Source organism: Parambassis ranga, chromosome 19 (assembly GCF_900634625.1).
Source record: "Parambassis ranga chromosome 19, fParRan2.1, whole genome shotgun sequence".
Classification (NCBI taxonomy): Eukaryota; Metazoa; Chordata; class Actinopteri; family Ambassidae; genus Parambassis; species Parambassis ranga.
Window position 1 is genome coordinate 15,505,149 of NC_041039.1, and position 23,590 is coordinate 15,528,738.

Consider the following 23,590-nt stretch of genomic DNA (forward strand, 5'->3'; position numbering starts at 1 on the left):
GTCATAGTGATAGCGCCAAGGTGCAAATAATGTGCATATTTGTCGCTTAACTGTGTGGGCGTGCGTGTGTGTGCGCGCACGCGTGTGAACGAGACAGAGGCTGTAAACCACATCCTTATCTTATTAAACAAAACAGACCCGCTAACAGCCTGTGAGCCCTAAAATAAGTTCTCAACTCCAGCGTGCAAACCCCAACAAACGTCAAGCAGCACGCACAGACAGACCGGACCCGCAGCAGCAGCAGCAGCAGCAGCGTCTCCCCGCAGTCAGCCTAGACCAGGTTCTTTTTTTTTTTTTTGGTTATAGTCCTTTCAGCTCGCGTGTCAAAAAGTTCTCACGTCACCCAGACGTAAATAAAAGTGACGTCGCGGCGAGTTACACCTCGTTAGTTTTTTTGTGCAATGCTAATAAATGAACAGAGGTACAAATGATGGAGTCCGGCTATATAAATCACGCTCTGTCAGTTGAAATCAGCGCAAGTCAAGTCATCGAGACGCAGTCTGAGGCTTTTATCTGTGCGTAAAAAAACCTGCGTCCATTTTGGAGCGGATTGTGGAGTTTGTAGTGTTTTTTTTTTAGTGTAGCTGGGAGTGGGTGTCCAATTATCATGTGATGCTGCGTAGTGTGATATCCACCCTTAATTATCAGTGAGGATGAGGTCTGGCGTCAGAGTGTGGATGTACCTCAGGGACAGTTTGGCTGAACAGGCGGCGAAAGCACCACAGTGTGGATAAATATCGCTTTCAAGCAAGAAGCCAGTGATAAAAGACCATCAGCATCACATCATAATCATTTTCATCTGCAGCAACACACTCACTCACAGCAGCAGCAGCAGCAGCAGCAGAACTGGACTAAACTTGGCTTCCATAACGACCCTGATTAAGCTTCTGCACAACAAGGCTAATTCTACTCCAGGCCTAAACTCCCACCTTATCAAATACCACTAATAACAAATGATAGGCCAAAGGTTTGTAGCATCACAATAGCACGCGCGTGAAAACTGGCAGTGAAACACATCACATCCGCGCCTGGAACCTCACACGGAAGTTTATGTAAATGAAAATAAAAATAAATGATGGATTCAACAAGTTGATGAAGTGCTGATGAAGCTCTGGAAATAATAACTGTAATAGAATAGCTATAATACAATATGAGTTTTCTTATTTTGATGCAACTATTCACGCTGCGTAACCATATCATTTCCGCCCATTAATATTTATGTGAGCGTCCAAAGGTGAAACTTTATTCCGCAAATAAAGCGGCGGGGGAGCTGAGCTGGGTATTTCCTGCTCTGTGTGCCCATGTGAGGGGCGTCCACTGTTATGAAACGTTATTATCTGCTGAGGCACTGCGCCTTATTACAAGTGGTATCCTATTCCTCAAGTTTAACACACAGCAGCCTTCAATGCATTATTTTACCCCCCCCCCCCCACAAATACATCGGAAATATCACAACCCACAGCAAAAACTTCCACGTGAAGGCGTCGAGTGCTCCTGCTGTCTGATTGATTAATTATTTTGTAATGCATTAATCACTTTCATAGGGCAAAAGGGCAACATCCTGCTACAGCAAATTGACTCCAGACCCCCCCCCCCCCCTCCACCTCCACCTCACCCCCATTCCTCCACCTCCTCCTCCAACCGACCACACACACCACATTTACGCACGCGCACACGTGTGTGTTTTTTTAGGAAATTTAAAAACAAAAAACATGAAAAACGTTTTTTTTTCAAATTCATAAATTATAATTTAATACCAAGAACAAATTTACAGCAGAATGCTTGTTTACAATAAGCTAACACAAACAAACAAGAATTGTGTTCAACTATAAACTTTCACACACACTCACATATATCACTTGCAATTAATAATAATAATCATAGTAATCATAATAATCATAAAAAAAGTATCTATACGTTATCAATACCCTGCAGTCATATATTTTTATATATTTATATAAAAACGTGGGTCAGTTTAAACTGTTCATAATTACAATCATGTATCATTCTCTGGTCCATATGTGGCTACGAACAGCCAAAGATCAGTGTTCAATCAGTGATCCCTTTTAATTCAACCACAACATGCTGTTTCTCTGTGTGTGTTGAAGAAAAGCCTCAAAACAAGGACAAAATTGCTAGCTTCCAAATACACACACACACACACACAATCACGCACGCGCACACACTCTCTCTCACACTCACACACACACGCGCACCACGGCACCTGTCAAAGACCAAAAGGAGCGTTAACACTAAAGTTAAAATATGAGCTCCTTCTCCAAAAAAACCTGCTCACCCTGTTTAAGTCTGTAAGCCTAATAATGAACGTCGTTTCTTTTTCTTTTTTTTCTGTTTCTTTAAATACAAGGGCTAGTGTACTGAATGCACAGATTATATCTATACAGTCAAAAAAAAAAAAAGAGAGAGAGATAAGAGAGAGAAAAAACATTTACATTTATATATCAAAGGTAAAATAGGTTAGCGACCTGTGGCCATGCATTCACAGTCTAAATATACATGAAAAAGAAAACATTTTGTAGTAATATGTATATACATTAAAAACAGAACTTTCAGTGCTACTAGCTAAGTCTGCCACTCAATTTTGAAGACGTTGTATTACCGAGAGAAAAAAAATGGCAACCACAGATTTTTTTTTTCTTAATCACATATACTTTGTATAAAGGAAAAAACTCGTTGAAATGAATTGACCTATATTTACAAGAATACTGCCTCTAATCAGTGTTTTTCAAGTTGAAACACACAGGACTGAAGTTTCAAAATCTAATCGTGCCCCCCCCTCCCCTCCCACAAACTGTCGTTAGGCCTACTTTAACAACGTTTTGATAAGAAATCACACCATGCTTGTCACAGGCACTTAATGCTTGAAGTGAATAAAGGGTGACATTTCAGGGACGCTTTAATAATACTGCTATTAAAACACTACTCTGGCTAGGCTTCAAACTTTTATGACCCTTGACCTCTCCAACTTTTTATTTTTTATTTTTTTTTAATGCTTCAGCCACTGCAAACGCTCTCAAATGCACATGTAACGCATTTAGAGTCTCAGCTCTATAGGCAACTTTTTTTTTTCTTTTTAAATGTGTCCAATTTTGGAGAAGTGATGCCAAATATTCAGAGCTGGATTTGGGAGGTTAAGATTTATTTATGTTTATTTTTGAAAAATAAAAGTCTGTAAACGGTCCAATGAATTAATTCAAACATTTTAAAGAGAGATTATGTTGTCAAAAACAGCAGTGGAGAACAAAAATCCTGTAACTTCATAGTAATAAAGAGCAAAAAAAATGTTCCCGCTGGGTCATAAAGTTGAACATGAACTCCAACCCCCCCCTTTTTCCCCCCTTCCAGATGGTATATTGGTCGTCTTATGTATATAAGTGCGCTTGCAGCATTAAGCCTAGATCATAAGCCTATATTCTCCTATTGCTGTGGTTTTAATTCTTTTTAGAACATTTTTTACATTATTTCACCTTTTTCAAAATAAATCATTGTCTTAGAAAATAACACCACCTGTACTACAGAAATCACATAGGCCGGTTTGGAACCAGAAAGAAGGAACAAAGAAAGTACAAAACACAGCTATACATGGACACAGGACAAGTCATTTGAGAAAAGAAAATTCACGTTTCGTAGTTTCCCTTTCTCCATTTTTTTTTCATTTTTTTTAACCCAAATTTTCATTTTTAAATGCACTTAATACTTAAAATTTCCTTCTATAAGGATCAACAAAATCCCTTTTTCTTTTTTTCCACATTTTCTTCTTTCATTACAAAAAAAAAATTGGAACGAAGCAGGTTGTTCTGCATGAACACTGGGAGCTTGTATCTGCCATTTTGAAAGTTCGGTGGATGTCTCAATTTTTTCTTTTCTCTCTTTTTTTGGAGTAGGGGGGGATTCACAGTCATTTACGTCAATGTCTTTCTTCATGAAAGCCAGCCCCGTGTAACAGCCGGTTGGTTTTTTATTCCTTCCACAAAAGCAGCTATAATCATTGTAGTCTCGCAGCACCCCCCCCCCCCCAACCTCCACCACCCACCCCCCCAACCCCACCTTTTGTTTGTTCGTCTCCTTCTTGGTTTACTGAATTGGCACATAAGGCCAGTTAAAACTGCTCCCCGACAGCAACATATCCCTGATGAGAGTTTCAATTGGGGTTTTACCTACCAATCGGACGAAAAATAATTGTTCTATGACCGAGGAAGAGACTGTGCGGAGGGAAGGCAAGCGGAGTAACAACTTCCCAAACCGTGTGGGCTGGTTGGGATACTGGCTCCGGACATATTCCTCCAGGGCGCACTGGGACTTCTCCTGCAAACTTTCCACATGGGCCACATCTGAGAGGCCACAAGCATCTGAGAGGGGGGGGAAAGCAAATAAACATTAATAAAGTGTAACCTAAAGTGTTTCTCTCACTAGGAGCTTTTTCCCACTGTGGTGATAGAGTGGAAATTGATAGCCTGTCACAGGCTCACAACATCAATTATTGTCAGGAAATTATTGTTGTTACTAAACGTAGAAATGTATTTATTTGTTTAATTTTCTACAAATAAGGAAAGAATATTTCTAAACATTTGGCCAAGATGACCACTTACAACTAAAATATGGTTTTTGTGGCGTATTTTTTTTTTAATTTATGGATAAAGTATGGTTAAAAATTGCAGCCTTGCGTTTCCACTACTCCCCTCCTTTCATTGCTATTATTTCTCTAGATAAAGCCATTTAAAAGTCAACTAAATAATTAAGCATATTCATAGCTAAAGACTGTGTTTCAGATGGACCTGTCTGTCGCAGTGAGAGGCAGAGCGAGGAAGAGAGGAGGAGGAGGAGGAGGGGGGGGGGCAGAGGGAGAGAGGGAAAGACAGGGAGACCTACTGACCTTTAGTGAGCAGAGATTTAGCTTGGAAAAAGGGCCCATAGCCTACGGAGGTGCCGACATACTATACCATCAGAGACGCATAATCACTATCTATGCTTGTGCTGCATGTGGGCGGCAGCTGATAATGTGCCAAAAACGCTTGTACGCGCATTGGTTAAGTTTGTAAAGTTTATGCATGACAACAACCAAACCACCAAAGTAGCAAAAGGCGTGTCATTCAAGCTACAACACACACACACACACACACACACTCACAGCTCATGTTCGAGCCTGCGGGACTCAGGTAATATGGAGACAAATTAAGCCATCGTGGACGTATAAAGGCTTAATCATAAAATCCAATGGCCTGAAATGAGTTTTTTTTTATTATTTTGAAAGGGTTAATAAGCCACCGGCAGAACAATAGTTGGCTGCTTATTGTAACAGAGAGGCTGATGGCTTGCAGGTATAGTATCATTTCAAAGACATGCATTCAGTCACCGGTGAAAGCCTGTAAATCTCTTCCACATGGTATATTTCGGAATTATTTTATAAGTGTAACTAATGTAACTAAATAGCTGGGAAGTTTGGGTCATGACCCAGTTCTGGAGCAAGTCCAGAGACGCCTTGAATCCTACAAGGCGCAGAGAATATTTCTGCAAATAAAAATGAAAGCCGCCCCTCCTGTCACTGCTCAATATCACACAATGCTGCTGGCATATTTGCAATTACAGACTGTGCATGGCTTCTACATGCTTTTTGTCGCACATGTCTGTCCCCCCTAAAAATGACAAGAGAGCGTCAAAACATGCGCTTTGCTTTTACTGTGTGCAAATGGGACATTAGGCTTGTCTTTCTTTTTTTTTCTATTCCCCTCCCCCTCGGAGCCTGACATCATTTATATCTGTCATTTCCTACAAACAAGACGTGGGGCATACTCACATTGATAAATGGCTGAACAAAAAAAAAATCCAAGTGTGGAAAATCATCTGCAGGATATTTGCTTCTTTAGAGGTGTGCGTTATGATTGCTTAAGGCAATTAATGTGGACTTTTAAATATGTTGGTGATATTTATACTTTATTCTGTTTTGTTGTCATTTTAATTTAGAAAAAAAATAATCTTGTGTGGTCATGCCACAATTTCCAACTGTGTTCTATGCGCGTGTGTGTGTGTGATAAATCAGTTGATTAATCAAGTGGGTTTATAATTCAGTAGCCTAAGGCCTGTGCAGGAGCCCTTGACCATGAAGGCAGCATGGTGAACGTTTAAGTAGAATCAAATACAAGCAACAGCCTCTAGCCAATGAAGATATATTTAGGTCAGCGTTGGTTTAGCTGATGTCAATGTGCAGGTTAGTGACATTCACACACACACACACACACACTGAACTTGCCAGTCTATTGTCTTACCTGTGGTGAAGAGCACAATTGCCTTTAAGCAGCTATATTCAGCAGAGTCAACGTGCAAAGCCTTGAGCTTTTCCACTTGTTCTTGGAAGATCCTAATGTGGTCCATAAAGGCCACGACTCTGTCCGCAGACATGGGGGAGGCGTGAAGGCCAGCCGCTGCCAGGAGAGGAGCCACATGCAGGGGCATGGAGCACTGCGCCGCGTTGAGCACAAATAACTCACTCCACGTCAACCTCAGCAGAGACACCTGGTCGGTGATCTGAAGGTCTGGAAAGAAGGGAATATTCCTGGCCCACTCCACGGCACTGAAGAGCATCCTGGCTGCTAGTTCACAAATGTTCTCGATGCCCATTATGTTGTTGGGTTGCATGCACTGACTGCCATACCGGGACGTCGGGTAGGGCTCCGCTCTCAACAGAAGAGAGATATATCCGGATAAGTAGGAATGGCAGTGGAGTGGGTCTCCATTTGTCAAGGCGAACTGACCGTGGTGTGGCTGTGTGGGTGGCACCCGTCCCCTTTGCACGGCTGCAGTAAAAAGAGAAACTACGGATATTGAAGCCTGAATTCTACAAATCACCATACATTGACACTGAGCAGTGTGAGCTGCTGCTTAATAACAGACATTTTTCAAAAAAGTACATCAAGAGAAAATAGAGAACACACAGCATGTTTACTCTGTCAGATCAACACACACACACACGCGCACACACACACTCACACACTGTGTAATAAAAAGACTTGATAATATTGAGGCTGTAGTGTGACATATTGTGCAGTCAAACACCACAGATGCGCTTTAAACTCATTTAACACGAGGCTCGCACATGTCTAGCTTTAAAATGATGTTATTCAGCAACAGCAACATGAGCTGGCTGTGAAGGAACACAAAGAGGGCAGGGGAGACCTTGCATGTTTAACCCTTAACCTACTTAGCAATTCATCTCGTTTTACCATACATGCAGGCCTATATTTTCCACTAATATTTCAATAAATTCCAGAAGGTTTGTGGCCACATTTCACGCTAATGTCCAGCTTCGTATACAGGGAGAGGGACAAACCGGGATAGATGAGGAGATGGAGCCGGAACGCGCTATCTCTTTACTTCGACACTCGCCATAATAGCGCAGAAGGCTATATTGTATCATGTATTCAATACTGATGTATCTGTACGCCCATAGCCTTATCTAAATATAAAATTCGATGGCCCTAGTCTGGACAGGGGTCGGATCTTATTTGTGAAAGACAAGAGCTATATCATGCGCCGGAGCTTGGAATACATGTAATGCAACGCTTAAAAAGGGAAAATCCGGCGAGCCCCGTCTCTAGTCTCTTAACACGGCAGACAGCGGCTCCATTTGCGTTCTCCAGCCGCACAACCTTGGAGGGAGCAGTCGGGAGAGAGACAGGAGGAGAGAGGAAGAAAGGAAGAAAGAAAGAACAGGCTAACGGGGCGACACAATGTGCTTTCATGTCTGGAAGCATACAAACGCACACAACACACACACATGCATTAGAAAACAAGTCCCAATACCTTCCCGTCTCATGCCGACTTTAAGGCATTTTTTGAGGCGGCAGTACTGACACTGATTGCGGTGGTGTTGGTCGATTGGACAATTCCTGTTGGCACGGCATGTGTAAGTGAGGTTCCGTCGTACGCTCCGTTTGAAGAAGCTTTTGCACCCCTCGCAAGTAAACTGGCCATAGTGTTTGCCACTAGATTTATCCCCACAGACCACACATTCAATCTGCTGTGGCTGTTTCTCCGACTGCTGTGTCGTCTGGTTCGTCGGCGTGGACTGTGTGTTGTTCGGAGGTCCTTGGACCGGAGTCTGAGGGGTCGGAGGGGCGACCTGAGAGGCTGTCAGATTCAACTGGCCTGGTTGAGGGGTGGGTAGTGATAGTCCTCCTTGGGTGTGCGAGGAAAGGGTGCCTTGGGTATCAGCCACATCGTCCTGGGAGCCTCTCCACACTACCATTGCCATATCTATCAGTCAACGTAAAGAAACTTTTTGTCTGCCGTTTTGCTGTCGCGGTGAATAATGTCTCAAGGAAACGCGATAAACTGAGATTAACAGCCGGACACACAAAATGTCAAATCTAGCCTACGTTGAATCCACTCTGGATCTCCCGAAAACTGTCGATTTATTGCTGTTGGAGACGCTGCGAAGCACGTTTTCAAAACTGATGCGATGGCGAGCTGAGTCGCTGCCTTGCGCTTAAAGGCCAAGTCCAGGGGCGCTTACAGTCATCCATCCAGTACACCCATCAACGGGAAAGGTGGGCTAAATATTCAAAAATAAAACAACCAACCGAGGTAGCATGGACTGTTCAGAGAAGGATGGAGCAGGTTGATGAGACCGTGCCCGCAGCAGCAGCATGAAACAATTGGTGAGCACACTGTAGCAGCTACTATCAAGTTCCAGCACAAGTCTTGGAGAAAATCACCAACTGGGTAAAAAAAAATGCGTCTTCTTCCTTTTTCTCCTTGTGAGGTAGCGCCAAGCGAGCGCGCAGCTGAAGCCAATGTTTTGAGAGCTTGGAATATGAAGACAACTTCTTCCCCCCCAAAAAAAGCGAAAGCACTAAAAACAAAAAAAACAAAGATCACAACCTACAAACCTCCTCCGTGCACTGAAAAATAATAGGAAAAAGGAGCAGAGAATCAAAGTGATCAAATATGTTAAAAAGGCGGAGGTTAGGAAGTGATTTGCGATTGGTAGGAGCCGGGCTGGCAGAATGCTTTCTCTCTGATCAGCTCACTGAGCTCTCTATATAGTGAACTTTGACACGACTGCTGCAACTTAGCACACGTTACCATGGAGATCTGCTGCCATATAAGGAAGGAGAGTGTGTTTGACTGGTCAGAGCTCAGGGACCTCCCCCTGAACCCCATTGGCTAGTCGGCACTTGTGCTACTTGGTACCTTGCCAGAGCCAGCATGGAGGTCGAGAGGGCCGCTTGGTCCTAAAGAGAGACCGATTTCGACAACAGGAATCATTTCTAGTCACTCAAATCGACCAGAATATAAGCTATACTCACACGGAGCCCCGGTAAAGCTTTAGCAAATTTCACCAAATAAATAAATTAATTCAACTCTTTGTCTCATATTGCGTGCCACAGTATATCATGTATAGCCAAAATAACAAGAGATTTTGTCCCCGAGACACAGACATGCACCTTCTGGGCATGATCTGTGTTCATTACAATCTTGATCCTTTAGGTATGTGGATATAAAGACAGGGCTACACATGTGAATGAACCACAGTCACACACACACACACAAATGAAGGAAATACGCCACAATGCCAGAACAATAAAACTGTTCAAATTATAAGGATAATGGTAAATAAAACAGCATGTGCAGAGGTGGATTTGTCTGTATACACAATGATGCCAGAGACAGCAAAGGGTCACCATCTGGACGAGCGGCACAATAATAATAATCTCTATTTTTTTGTATGTTTGTGAAAGTTTCCATACATTCTAAGACAATACTATTCATCACAACCTGCATCATGAGGTTAGAGCAGTACAGCCATCAGTGCACCCGCTGTAGCCTGAAATCCCACTGCCTGCAAACACCCCATGACCACGGGGGTCACAAGGGCCAAATCTGGGTCTCAAAACTCAAGAGCTCCGTCTGCATCCGTCTGTGGCCAAAACGTGAAGGGGCTATAACTTTAAATAGGAGCTACATTTAAAAACGTCACACGAGGTCAAAAGGCCATGCCCTGCACATTAAGGATACAGATGAAAGAAAGTACAGACACCTCCTGGTGAACAGAACAATCCAGATATCCCCTCTTTATAATAAATGTCACATGTTGGACAAAAGAAATAAAAATGTACAGTTTATGAGGAGGGAAGGCAAAATGAAGGATGCCATGCATGTAACAGGGGCTTGTCCAAGAGATGACTATGTGGAGCCTCAATGACAGATAAAGACTGCTTTTTTTTTTTTTTTTTTTACTATGGACGCCATTAAAGTTGAACTGCAGGTAAAACTTGAAGTCACACAGATGAACCTCCAGCCTGGTCAGTGTGTTAGCCTATGGAGAGAGCAGCAGCAGCAGCAGCAGCAGCACCATGCATTGTCCCAGGATGTATTACAGTATATGGGTGCCCCCTAGCGTATGATTTTTTTTCTCTCCTTCAAATAAGATTCAATTTAGAGGAGCCATCCGACACGGAAACTGCTTCAGTCTCGTCTCTCGCATCGAACCAAACTAACGAGCACCATTTTAAACTGATGACTGTTTGTTTAAATTCTGTTTTGCATGACTTGGACGGCAAAGCTTTCAGAGTTGCCAAAGTTGGATTTACTTTTTTGCCACTTCAGGCAATCCCAGCGGTGGTATTTAGACCAATTATTGCCTTTATTCTTAAACAAATTAGCCGCTTACATTTTGTCTGCATTACTATTCTGTCGGTTTTATTTACAGATCCCGTGAACGTGGAAAGTCTGTAAATAAAATACGCCGTGAAGGTATCGTCTTATCGAGGATGCAGTTTTGCTGCAAACGGTAAGTATACACTTTGAATTCTTTCTTATGATAAATCAGCAAAGCGGCGGTTCTTTATTTACCCGATCATGAATTAAATATTGCGTTCAATAAGCGGATAAGGCTGAAATAAAATACATGTGCTGCTGCAGACACCATAGTAACGTACATATGCGCTATTTCTACAGCGCGCAATGAATACGGACGACTCTGTCATCAATTTCCGCTTATTACCCAAGTGTTAATTTATATTATGATCACAACAAGCCCATATAGTGTAAAAAAATACCCAGGCAGGAGGTTATTTGTTAGTGATACAGAGGCAGGAGGCTGTATTCTTATAGTAACAGACCTACCAAATGCATACGCTGCTGATTCGTCCGTAGTGGGATGCATCTTCTCCCTTATTCAGAATATATTTAGTCTTCTCTTTATCGACACAGTGCTCAGATTGAAACTGGCAGAGCGTCCTCTCCAACAGACGGGATCAAACACACAAAAAAAGAGCACGCTGTTTATTTTTTTTTTGGAAAACTGCAATGTCTGATCATGCAAAAACTTTGGAGAGCCAAAAGCAAACAACTGATTCACACGTCATGTGTTGTTGAGCGAGGAATTTGGAAATATAAATTGGCGTGTCGTCCGAGCAGAGTATCATTTGACTGCCTCTGGAAACGATAAGTGCAGCCTGTAAAGCTTTACAGCAGGCAGAGATCCTGTGCGCCTTTTTCTCTCCTACAGTAATATGGCCAAAGCGCGCTCGCACGCCGCTGCTTTGTGTGGGCTATGCTGAGGAGAGAGGGAGGGGGTGAAGTCAGAACAGACACCTGTCTTTAAGCATGGCGAGCAGGCGGTATGAGATTCTGAGTATTAAAAATAACAAAGGAGTAGAAGAGTCAACATGAGCTATGAGTATGTATGGAGTAATTAACATTTCTATATAATTTCCATTTATTGCAAAATAAATATTAAGAAGCCAAGAAAAGCCTATTATTATTATTATTATTATTATTATTATTATTATTATTATTATTATTATTATTATTATTATTATTATTATTATTATATGCATATTTAATATATAGCCTACATATATATTAACAGCTGCTGCAATTATAAATTATGAGTGGAAAAGAAGACCTATGACATTATAATGGCCTAATTAACCTCGCGTAAATCCAGAAATGTGCGCATCCGTTTTACCCACAACCATTTCCACAACAACACCATTGATTTATCAATAACCCCCCTGCAAAAAAAAACTATACTGTGCTGCTGCATTTATCGTTCCTCGGATTTAAAAGTTTCAGTCTGGTTCTTCTCTTCAAGCGGGGGATAAAAGCAGCATACAGCCTATATATGCTCAGCAAGCCTACATGCACACAACAATAGCGCTAGCCCAACGGGATCAGTATCGATTAGGAGGAGACTGAGGATGTCGCCTGCACTAAATATTTACTGATCACACACAAATAGCTGGGTCTTTAACGATTTTCCATGCTCCGGCTGGGAGAGAAGGACTAAATCACTTTATTATTGTTAGTAAAACAAAGCACACACTCTGGAACACGGGAGTGGAGATGTGATGATTGGGATGATTGCCGTTAAATTAATCGATACAGTGACAGATAATAGTTGAGATTTACGGGCAGAGAAAACAAGCTTTCACTTCTCTATCAAGTTAAACTGGCACACATGCACCGCCTGGTAATTATTCAGATAAAAAGTCGACAGATTAATGACTAAAGGTGCAACATTTATTAGTAAAAAAATACAATTTTAATTTTAGTTAAAAAAACCCTCAAAAATCCAAAATCAAATGACTACTGACGGTTAAAGACCCGCCTCACACTTGTGTTAAAAGTCAAAACTGTGAGGAGAGAAGTTGACTTTAATCTTATCTCTGCCTTCAACAAGTCCTTCATGCAGATAGAGGGATACTGACCCGGAGGTCTCCAAGTTCCCGGCCTGATTAACCCTTCCAGACCCGCGCTGGAGCAAAGGTTAACCATGCTAATCAACTTCAAGAGTCTGATTGAATTAGATGACTGTGGAATCAGGACAGAAGCTAAATTGTCCCGCAGTCAGACAAGAAATATTGACCACCATTGACAATTAATATCAAAACAATTATTAAAATATAGGGATACCTCCAGATCATAGATCATCTTCAGCGTACTATGATAATTCACAAAGCACCTCTAAAAACCAGAAGTAGTTTTCTTCCTGCTTAAGATCACTTGATGGTAGCTGTGCCTCATATGTCATTTGATCTGTTGCATTGCATAATATCAGTCAGTACACTTTAATTCTGTAGTAAAGGTGTTTATCTCCAGTCAGCTTGCAGCAGTGATTCAGTCAGATGATTCTTATAAGATGAAAAAATTGTAGACCAATTAGTCAGATGTCTGCTTGTACATTTATCTGCATGGAGGTAAAGAATATATGCTGACAAAACATGATTACAGTCTAAAGAAGTCACTTTAGTGTGATCATCAGAGGGAGGAAATATAAATATAAATAATGATTCTCATGTAAGGATCATTTTGTATCGTATAAAATGATTTGATGGCTGTGTGGGCAGATAATGATTTGTTTTCTTTAACATTAGGGTTTCATCCTGACAGTGTGTATTTAGGCAGGTAGCTTCTTTCAATCTGACCACGGCTAAATTGTGTATACTGAGTTTTCACACATACACACAAAGACAGAAGTGTGAGCTGTACCTCGAATTCCGGTTTCTCTCTGTAGCCTCTGAATGTTATATCATTACAAAAATCGAATTAATTAATTGATGCAATTTCGTGCTATATAATCTGTGTGAATGTTTACATTGCAGCCGTGTGTGCATGACGGTAGAGGGAGAAGAGGTGTACAGTCCTGTTCTTGTAAGCAGACATGGAGTTCTTTCGCTGATGTAGATCACTTTCTCTCCGTCTGTGTGCCCCTAGGGCTGCTATCTAAAAAGGCAATAGATCCCAGATAGCTCACTGTGTTCAATTTGCCAATGACAGATTATAGTGCCAATTTAAACAGATAGGGATCAATTTGTCTCAATGATCACTCTTTAGGCTGACTGCCAGCGTGTTGTTAATGCATTTGTAAATGCTTATTGTTTGAATCATTGCTCTTAGGTTTAAAGTGATCAAAAACTGCAGAGAGAAAGGCGAGTGGCGTAAATGATGTGTTGTTTGGGCTGCTAAAGACCGCAGAGATGGAGCATGCATGATGATTACTTTAGGCAACAGCATTGTAGCAGCAAATGACCAGAGGGTCAATGGTTTAACTCTAAGGACTCGCTGGGAAAGTCTGGGTAAGGGAATTGTGTGATAAGTGCTCTCTAACCCCCAGAAACTACTGCTGAAGTACCCTTCGGCAAAGCAGCTTAAATCCCATCTGTCCCAGTGGAGCTGCACAGCGACCATCAGCACAACACTGCAGTTGTACCAGGCACTTGTGATATGTGTCTCTTTGAGCCCTCTCTTTTCTTTTTAAAAGGGGAGAGTGGGCAGTCCCACTCGCCTCACACTTTTTTTTTCTTTTTTTCTTTTTTCACGCACTCAAGAGTGAAAAAGTTTGGGAGAAGACACAAGAAAGAAAAGCCGTGGCAGCATTCAGTCCAGAGCCAGACATGGCTCACATGTGGCCCCAAAGGCAACAGACAGTGTATTGAATTACTGTAACTCAAGGTGTAATGTGGTAGCAGTGGGGGATATGTAAAAACTACACAAACGGATGTAGTAGAGGCTTACCTCAGCTTCAGCTTACTGGTGGAGCTATTCAGTGTTAAACTGCAGGGTTTATTTTTTAAAAAACTTTTTATTTGTTACATATATTTTCTATTTAACCAATTATAAAGGATAGTGTTGCAGGCAGCAGCCTTCTGTCTCCAGGACTTTAGGTGTTAAACTATTGTTTCATTCAGGTATTGGAATTAAAGCTCTGGACACTATAGACACATTTCATGTCACCATACAGTATGAGCAGTTATAAGATGACTTTTTAAGGTTTAGTGTTTGAGAATGACTAATTACTGAAGTTGCCTGTAAAGTATACACACACCTAATAAAGTTCTACAATATGAGCTGTGTTCTGCCTGGTTTTATGCCTCATATGTTTTTTTTTCAGGAATCTATGTACGGTATACAATTTTTCTCTGTGATATATTAAGCTTACCTCATGTTCTCTGTTACTATCGTTTTAACAATATGTCAGTAAGATATATAATGAAGGATTTGCTTAATTATTCTGTAGGATATAGTGCCCAATATATATATATATATATATATATATATATATATATATATATACTGGCTGTTGATATTGTTTGTGATGGCTGAAGTGGAATCATGTGAGATCTACATAGCAACAACACCAAAATAATCATGGTTACGTTCATATAGACTTCTGCATTCTGTGTTTAAATAAAGTTGCTGTGGTAGAAAATTAGAAAGAAATCCTACCAATAATAGTATATTGTACTGAAATTGTATAATCACTGGTCAAGCACAAATGAAACAAATTGGGTTGAGAAGCCTGTGTCTAATGTGATCAAAGAGCAACAACTTGTAACAGTTCCCAACCCGATGACTGCAGGCTGCGGCGAGATCAACCCAGCTTAAATGTTTTGTCTCTGTGTGTGCTGCAAACATTCATTTTATGGGGCTAAGTCACCAGTGCATGAATACTGACAATGTTAACTACATGTCTCTCCACCACAGGCACTGGTTTCAACATGTGCTAACAGAACATGCTGTGAAATAGCAAAAAAAAGCCATTTGAGGTTTTTCAATCACATAAATCCACATCTGATCAATGGTCCTTGTGAGCTGATGGAGGGAGTAAAAGCTTCAAGTGATGCGAGAGGGATTTGGTAAGACCTCCGCAGCAGCAGAGAGGACATTTCTCTGGGTGCAGAGATGTCACTTACTTACAGGATCTTCTTCTAAGGAAGATTTCTTTAAGAGCTCAAAATATGAGAGTCAGAGCTGCTTGTGTGATGTCAGAGCTGAATACTGGACTTGCTCAACTGACGATAAGTTGTGTGAGAGCTTGTGATGGTAGCCAAAGGTCAGAAAGAGTCATTTAGAGGAATAATCAGCATTTGTTTGCATCATTCTAGTTTATGGTCAAATAATGAACGGTGCTTGTTAATATAATAGAAAAACTTTTTGAAAGTTCAGTGGACAGTATTATATGTTTTGAGCTACATAACATTACTGTCAACACTTTTTCTAATCTGTCAATCCAATCCAGTAGCTGTAATTGTTTTCATATTCAGTTTGATTTAGTAGTTTGTGACAAAATAGTCAGTGCCAACACAATACTTACGGTAGTACAAAATTAGGTATTCTCACCATTTCAGAGGTCCAAAGAATCTACGCAGCATTTCTATTTTCCAGGTTTCTCACTGTGAACTGCTAAAATTTAAACTTTAACCAATGTGATGTCACACATCTTCAGCTTAAAAGCCTGATGATATCAACAGATCAGAGTCGTGGCTTTTCTCCATCAGCAGTCACAGCCAGAGATCCGTGTGGGAGTTAAACTGTAAGAATATGAAGAAGACAAGTAGCCATCGCTGTCATATTTTATTGGAACAAAACAAAACACCTGATGCTGATACCTGACAGCTCCCTCTCTCACCCATCCGCTCACGCCTGTTATTTAGGCCAATTTAGTTATTTAAAGATTGTAAAACGCAATTCAAAGACAGATTCTTTTTTAGCTACTTCAAAGGTACCGAATTATCACACCCTGGAATTAAGTGGCACCGTAGACAATAATGTTGCTTCAGCAGCATGGCCTGAATTGTTATGATTTATGAGAGCAACATTTAGATAACTGCCACTGTGACAAATTGATTATTTCATCTCCTTAGGCTAACACAATCCTGTATTTCAATATTCACTCTTTATACTTTATCTACTGGCAGCTCAGTCGGCCATTTGTATTGTACTTGGTTGCAAGGAAGAACAAAACGAAGAGAAACTGCTGCATTTTACACCTGAACATTATTATACTACTGTGACAGGACTGTATGTTCGACCGGTATAGTGAAGAAAATGCAGCACAGACAACCAGGATGATTAAAAATGTGGTGGACCTACAGAAAACACTAGTGTCTTAATCAGCTTTAGTGAATCTCATTCAGAGTTACATCTGTTTGTGGATCAATCGACAGGCGTAACTGAGCTGTAAACAACAATGGCTGCTGGGAAGTCTGTCTGTGCAGCCGTAACGTCTGGCACAGAGAAACTGGAAGGCATTAAGGACACCAGAGAACCAGAAATGAACTTAGCAGCTAAGTGTAAACACACAAAAAAACAAGAGCTACTGCATGATCACCACTGTCTTTGTACTAAAAACAAATGTTTTAAACTGGTGTAATTTCCATGACAACAGCTGGCACAGGAGAATGTGCCCTGGGGCAAAACTGCCGGGGAAAAAAAAGGGTGGCCACACATGTCTAGCGTTGTCTGAAGTTGAGAAGCCTCATCTGGCTTGCAAAGAAGTACCAGCCGAAAAAAAAAACAATAACAAAAAAACAACACAAATGTGTCTCGCAGCCAACAAGACAGACCTACAAGTGGTGCCCATTAAATGACTAATAAGGAGTAAAAAAATAAGAGGTTTAAGGCAGTGCAGCTCTGAGGAGTCAGTATTTTATGTGTTTACCACACAATATGAAAAAAGAACAACATTTTTGTACAATCCAGTAGGAGCTTGAAAACGGTAAATTTGTGCACCTTGAAGTGACAGCTAAGATTCTGCATTCTGTAGTGAGGGCACTTCTTAGATAATTTCTGTTGAAATACATGCACTGACTAGCTTGCAAGCTGCTATCATAATAAGCCATAATACAAGACTTCAACTGCCGAACAAAATCATCCATCCATCCATTCTCGGAACCTGCTTGTCCTGGGGGGGAGCTATGTACGGGCGAGACTGAACAAAATAAAAAAAAACACGACGTGTGTATCTTAAATCTTTTTCTATTCCATACAAAGAATTAGCTGGTCTTTCCAGGGGGCAGTGCCAACAGAGTGACAATCAGACTAGTATCAACACAAAAAAACATCCATGATGGTGTGCAGTGGAGCAGGTACGCTGGTTAATGACTGTTCAGGTGCTCTTAGCAATCCTGCTATTTTTGAACAAGACTTTGGACATCCCTGTGTGAGTCATCACATTAAACCCACCCAGTTTTTGGATAAACAATTACAAGATGGTTTATTCTATTACATGTGGGCCACAACAGAAAACCATCACAAACATCACAAAAGCTCATTTTCCACTTTCCACTAAAAGACAACTGGTTAAGGTTAGCTGTGAGTAAGGTTGTCGTGCTGGCTATGATTCGTGTCACTCTAGAAGAAACATTACATTAAAATACATCACTCAAACAGAAAAAAACATGGTGCAGCCATGAATCATAATATAATTTGATTTCAAGATTATGTGACTATTTCACATCATAGGATGAGACTTGGTTCTTTTAAAAGAAAAACGCCTCCTAAAACTGTCAGTCACTACAGCACAACCACTGATATTCTGTTGCTTCGCCAATCTGCAGTCTCCTTTGTTGTCTTTTCAGCCATAATGCCATTAACCATAATGGTTTTGGTGATAATTTTTAATGCAGCTTATTTCAGAGGAAGATTTATAGCTTCTCAGCTTTAAACTGTTCCAGGGTGTTAACTAACACTAACTCCTGGCCCCCCCTTTTTTTTGATCTAGATTTCCTTGGATGAAAGAAACATTAGCAAAGCCAAGCCTGGTAAAGAAGGTGTGACTGATCTCCTCCAGGAAACATACAGTATAGGCGACAAATCCGTACAGTCAGCTTGAATAATTAGCATGAGCCCACAAAGCAAGGATTAGAACCTATAAAGGAAAAAGCTGAAGCTAGATGGAATCTTTGTGTACACTGGCTCAGACTGCAGGTATGACAACTCATCATGACTGTTAAAATGTCTGCATGAATGTTAACAGTTTGAAACACTGTATACAGACGCTTTATAGGTCAGTATATTTAGCTTTTCTTTGAAAAAAAAAAAAAACTAGGTTAAATTAGTGTGCTTAGCGTACACCCTCTCAGTACAGTAAAGCCATTAATTGCTGAAACAATCATATGATCATGTTGTTAACGGACCCTTTGCAAATTCACAGCCAGTCTAAAAACTAGCAGTGGTGCGATATTTGCCACCTTCATCACATGATGTAACACCTCTGTTTACTTTTGAACTGCTCTGCCCAAATTCTGCTGTAGTGATAAAATGCTGCTGTACAGGAAACGTGCCACAGTTTATTTAAACACCATATTGTTTGCAGCACAAGGTGAAAATAATACCATAAACTATAAGGCTGCTCATAATAATATGGGTTCGCATAACCGAGCTGCGAAAAAAAAGTAAGGCCCATTTCATCAAGCTAATTGCCTGTTTGTGAGAGGGAGCAAACTTTTCTACCACCACTCTATTACGGAGGCTCTTTCTTAATCATAAATAGAGCTCTTGTATCCCAGAGGGACTTGCTATTCTAATTTACAATTGAACTAAAGACCAAAGCTATCAATCTTTCACAGACACTTTATTTCTGCCCCCCGTTCTCTCTTGTAATTGTGGTGACATAACCATAAACAACAGAGAAAAGGCTGCTGTGACTGATCTGTGGAAATGACAGTATTAACACATGAGCTGCACATAAGCACACCCATCCACCGTGCACATGGCACTGAGCACAAACACACACCAGGACGCTTTTCTGCAATGTAAGGATGATAAGGCTGCATGAGTAGCACTATGTTTGTTTCAAATCAATGCAAAGGTGCCAATTTAGCAGTCTAGGGAAATGTGTGTCATCCTTGGAACCAACTATCATCGTGAATAGTTTATATTGTTACAAATGCTATTTATTATGTAATTTTATTTTTACGCGTTATTAAGATGTTCTGAGGTGTCTTTAAATAAAGATCTTTGATGCTTTAAGCAGAGAATGAATGTAGTAATGTGCAACAACTTAGCTCTGAAGACGAACAAAAAAGACGCTAGTGTCACATTTTATTTTACAAAGTTGTATTAATATCATGTTTAATATTTACTGTACATTAATATTTTGTTTTTGACCATTATAGCTTTGCCAAAACAGTTCACAGTCATCAGCCAATAGGATTCTTCAAAGGCTGGTCGACCATCCTGCCTATTCATAACCTATAAATCACATAAAAATGAACCCAGCTACACCTGTTTAGGTGATCTACAAACTTTTTACCTGCAACCTAGAGATTGTTCCTAATGCCCTATAACTTAACATTACATTCATAAACAATTCATTAAACAGCATGGAGAAAACCATTAGATAAACACTTCATAAATCAGACGTCTTATCATATAGTGGCACAGAGATATAGTGTATTCAGTTACATACACCGTTTAAACACCCTGCACAACAAGAGTCTAACTGATACATCAGCTTCACATCTCCAAGAAAGCCCAGAGAAGCTCTCATGCTGTCAGCGTGCTGCTGTGGAGCCTGCACACATTCCTGCTTGCAGTGACAGTGCAGTGTCACCAACGCCGCACCGTGGCCCGTGATGCCTTTAATGATGAGTCTTTTCATTAATGAGTTAATGCAAAAACTCTCAATGTCATCAGCAAAGATAAGAGGAAGAAAGCGCTGCATTGTACACATAATGACAGGCTCCCCGCCTGCCCCTGAGATGTCACGGGTCAGCCATGTTAAGAATGTGTGTGCCCAATCATCCACTGATCTTTATCTGGTGGGCCTGCAGCTAACCATGACATGGGCCCAATCAGGGGTGCTGATGAATGGACAAAGGGGCCCTTGAATTGTTGAAGCTGCCACATGACTGCCTCTACTAAATCATGATGACATTAGCAATCAATATACCAATTACTGAACAAGATATTAAACATGTTCTGCAAAGCAAAGATCTATTCAAAGTGAATATTGTACACCGCTGAGATATGTGAAGTTTTGTCTAACTTTTTACGTGGATTCAAAAGGTGTCAATCCAACATACAAAAGTTAGATTTTCTGTGTACCTACAAACAAAGAACTGCTGACTTTCTTCATTAAACTTTGCTATTGCGTCATCTAACTTCATTTGATAGAACTTACAATGGATGATGTACACTACAAAGTGACAAATTAGGATCTTCGATGGCTTTGGGTGTCATAATGGGGTGGAATATAAAAGGTTGAAGAGATAAATTCCAGCCATCACTGACATCATAAAACCTGACAAATTGCAATAACAGACTGTGTAATCCACACCACTGCCATTCTCATCTCTTCAAGCTCTGCCTGACACCAGTCATCGTCTCAGATTCAAGACTGCAGCCAGGTTTAGACAAAACATCCCATCCGGTCCAGTGGCATTTGTCTAGTACAACATTATCTGAAATCAAACGCTCTATTCCACTCCCACCGTTCCATATAGAACAATCAGTCCGGCCCTAATGTGGGAATGTCTGTAATCCTCACAAAGGGACGCTGACATTTATACCCAGCAGAAATGAATTAGACAGGGCCTGGATTCCTCCAGTGGCTTTGTGCATGCTACACTAGACTGGGTGGATAGATAATGACACTTTATTACAGGGTCATTATGGCAGGTAGCTCTCAACGATGAAAAGGAGGATCTAGTCAACATGGACAGCTGTGAGACAGGTGACCCAGCGTGTTAACAAATATGGCAAATAGGCATTATGGGACTAATGAATTCAAAAGAAGCTCTGGGGAAAAATCAACATAATAGCCGGGCCCATATAAGGATTGCCAAGAAAGATAGACATCTTAAGGCTGGTTTAAGGAAGTATTCTCAACTATTGTGACCTTTCTTTCCCACAGTGTTGGAAGATGAAAAGGGAAAGAATGTGAAATGTCAAACATGCTTCATAGGTAAACCTTGGTGTTGACTTTGTGTCTGGTAGCACTGTTTGCATCTGATTATAATTATCAAACCAGTACGCAACTGATACTAGCGCCACTAAAAATCCCTAACAGTGCTCTGAAATGTAGGTCTCTGTCTTCTGTTTGGGTTTTATAGTTCAGTTTTGGTGAGCATGTATCTGTGATCAAGATATACTAGGGTATTAAAATTAAGAGTCAATCTATGAAAAGCACCTTTATCCAAGTGAATTTCAGCTATCACTGTTCCTCTACATACCCAGCGACAATACCACAGAGCAAAGCTCCCTTGTGGTCCACGGCTTTAAACTCTTGATTCTGGCAACCTTAAATTTATGATATGGACTTCAGTGGACTTCATTTTGAATTGATGTATTGATCCCGGTCACAGCTGTAAATGACATCCGGCCAAGACAGAAGTCATCAATATGAACTCAACCAATGATACCTTGCCAAACTCCAGTTACCACGGTGCTGAGGGGTCTGAGAGCATTTCAGCTGGCTTCAAATGGTACAATCCATCTCACAGCTGCTGATTTATGAGCTCAGTGTCTGGATGAGTTTGGCAGTCTGCAGTCTTTAGCTTCTTCATATGTTTAACTCCACAATAAGAGTGAATATGAGTTTTAAATTCTCTTTTTACACAGAAGAAACAACAAAAACATGTGTCAAACTTCAGTGTGAGCAGAAATGGCCACATCTGCTCGGCTCCTACCAGTCACAGGGTCATGTTGCTGCTGGTATATCGATACTACTTACAGAACTTGGATGTTCATCCTGTTCTTTTGTCACTGTGCCAAACGTTTACCCAATGAGATCAGTCTAGGTGGCTGCAAATCCTATAACATGAGATTAGCCCTTTTGACTTCACAGACAAGATAATGGCATTAGCTAATGTATGAACAATAGAATACCTCAGTGTGCATTCTGATATCTCACGGAGAGAGACAACCAAGCACTTTGTTCTGGATTCATCCATTCGCTTCAGACTCTCTGTGTTCACCTGAAAGTCATTCATTGTCTAATAAGCAACTTTGTTTTTTCAGGAAAATTTAAAAAAAAATGAAAAAGTCCTGGGTTAGTGGCTGAGTGATTTCCTAGTGTGAATATCTGGAAACTGCTCATCACAGCAAGTGATTCTCATCACGTACAGTTTTGTGCTATTAGTAGGTCATACCTGATACACAAGTGGTTTAACACTCTACCCTGAAAATAGAGGTCAACCTGACAATGGCAGGATTAATCAGACGCTTCTAGCTCTTTCACCTCCAGTTTACAGAACTAAATCTGAAGCCTCCAGTTATGGCTCTGATGATCTGCTGAATAACTTGGAGGAATGTTTACAGCAAGCAGTCAAGGATTTGATGTAACAGCCTCTCCCCATGTTTGGGGGCAGTTGGATAACACGCAAAGTAAAGTTTTTTTTTTCCATTTAGGTGTGCAAAGCTAATGAGACATGCTTTCAGTTTTGTTTGAACAAATTTATGTAAGCTTAGATAAACTGTAAGGAGCTGATCTTCTCCTCCCCAGCCTCTGTTTCAAGGAATGCAACAATTAATTTGACTGGAGGGGGTTGACTCATTTAAGAGTTCACTGAGAATACACAAAAATGAAACAATGCAATTACACATCATAACCTTACGTGAATGAGGGAGGGTACAGCTTCAACATGATATTATCGGAACAAAAATTAGGAAAAAAAGACCAGAGGGAGAGTTCAAAGCACAGCCAAGAGTGAAAGTCCCTCAGCCAGTGAACTTTGTGACCTGTGGGCTTTCCATGTGACCCCACCAATAAGAAATGCCTTAGGTAATTTGAATCAAGTGGAGGTGTGTCACTTTCAAACAGATTCTGCTGGATAGGCCT

The 23,590-nt window shown here is 40.8% G+C and overlaps 1 protein-coding gene across 2 annotated transcripts; it reads right to left on the reverse strand.

The window, feature by feature from the left end:
* Positions 1–1,907: 1,907 nt before the first annotated feature.
* Positions 1,908–9,056, reverse strand: nr2f2 (nuclear receptor subfamily 2, group F, member 2). Of its 2 annotated transcripts, none has more exons than XM_028430923.1 (3): positions 7,819–9,056; positions 6,285–6,830; positions 1,908–4,370 (listed from the first exon to the last, which is right to left on the reverse strand). In XM_028430923.1, the coding sequence occupies exons 1-3, from the start codon at positions 8,267–8,269 to the stop codon at positions 4,096–4,098; spliced, it is 1,272 nt and encodes a 423-aa protein (XP_028286724.1). In that variant the 5' UTR covers positions 8,270–9,056; the 3' UTR covers positions 1,908–4,095. The 2 variants fall into 2 exon arrangements, with proteins under 2 accessions (XP_028286724.1, XP_028286725.1); XM_028430924.1 differs by having other exon boundaries at positions 6,285–6,812; positions 7,819–9,055.
* Between the last annotated feature and the right edge of the window lie 14,534 nt (positions 9,057–23,590).

Coding starts and splice junctions, on each gene's coding strand:
- nr2f2 (XM_028430923.1), bottom strand. CDS start 8,269: ATGGCAATGGTAGTGTGGAGAGGCTCCCAGGACGATGTGGCTGATACC. Junction 6,831..7,818: donor AGTCGGCATGAGACGGGAAG/GTATTGGGACTT, acceptor CAATATCCGTAG/TTTCTCTTTTTACTGCAGCC. Junction 4,371..6,284: donor AATTGTGCTCTTCACCACAG/GTAAGACAATAG, acceptor CCCCCCTCTCAG/ATGCTTGTGGCCTCTCAGAT.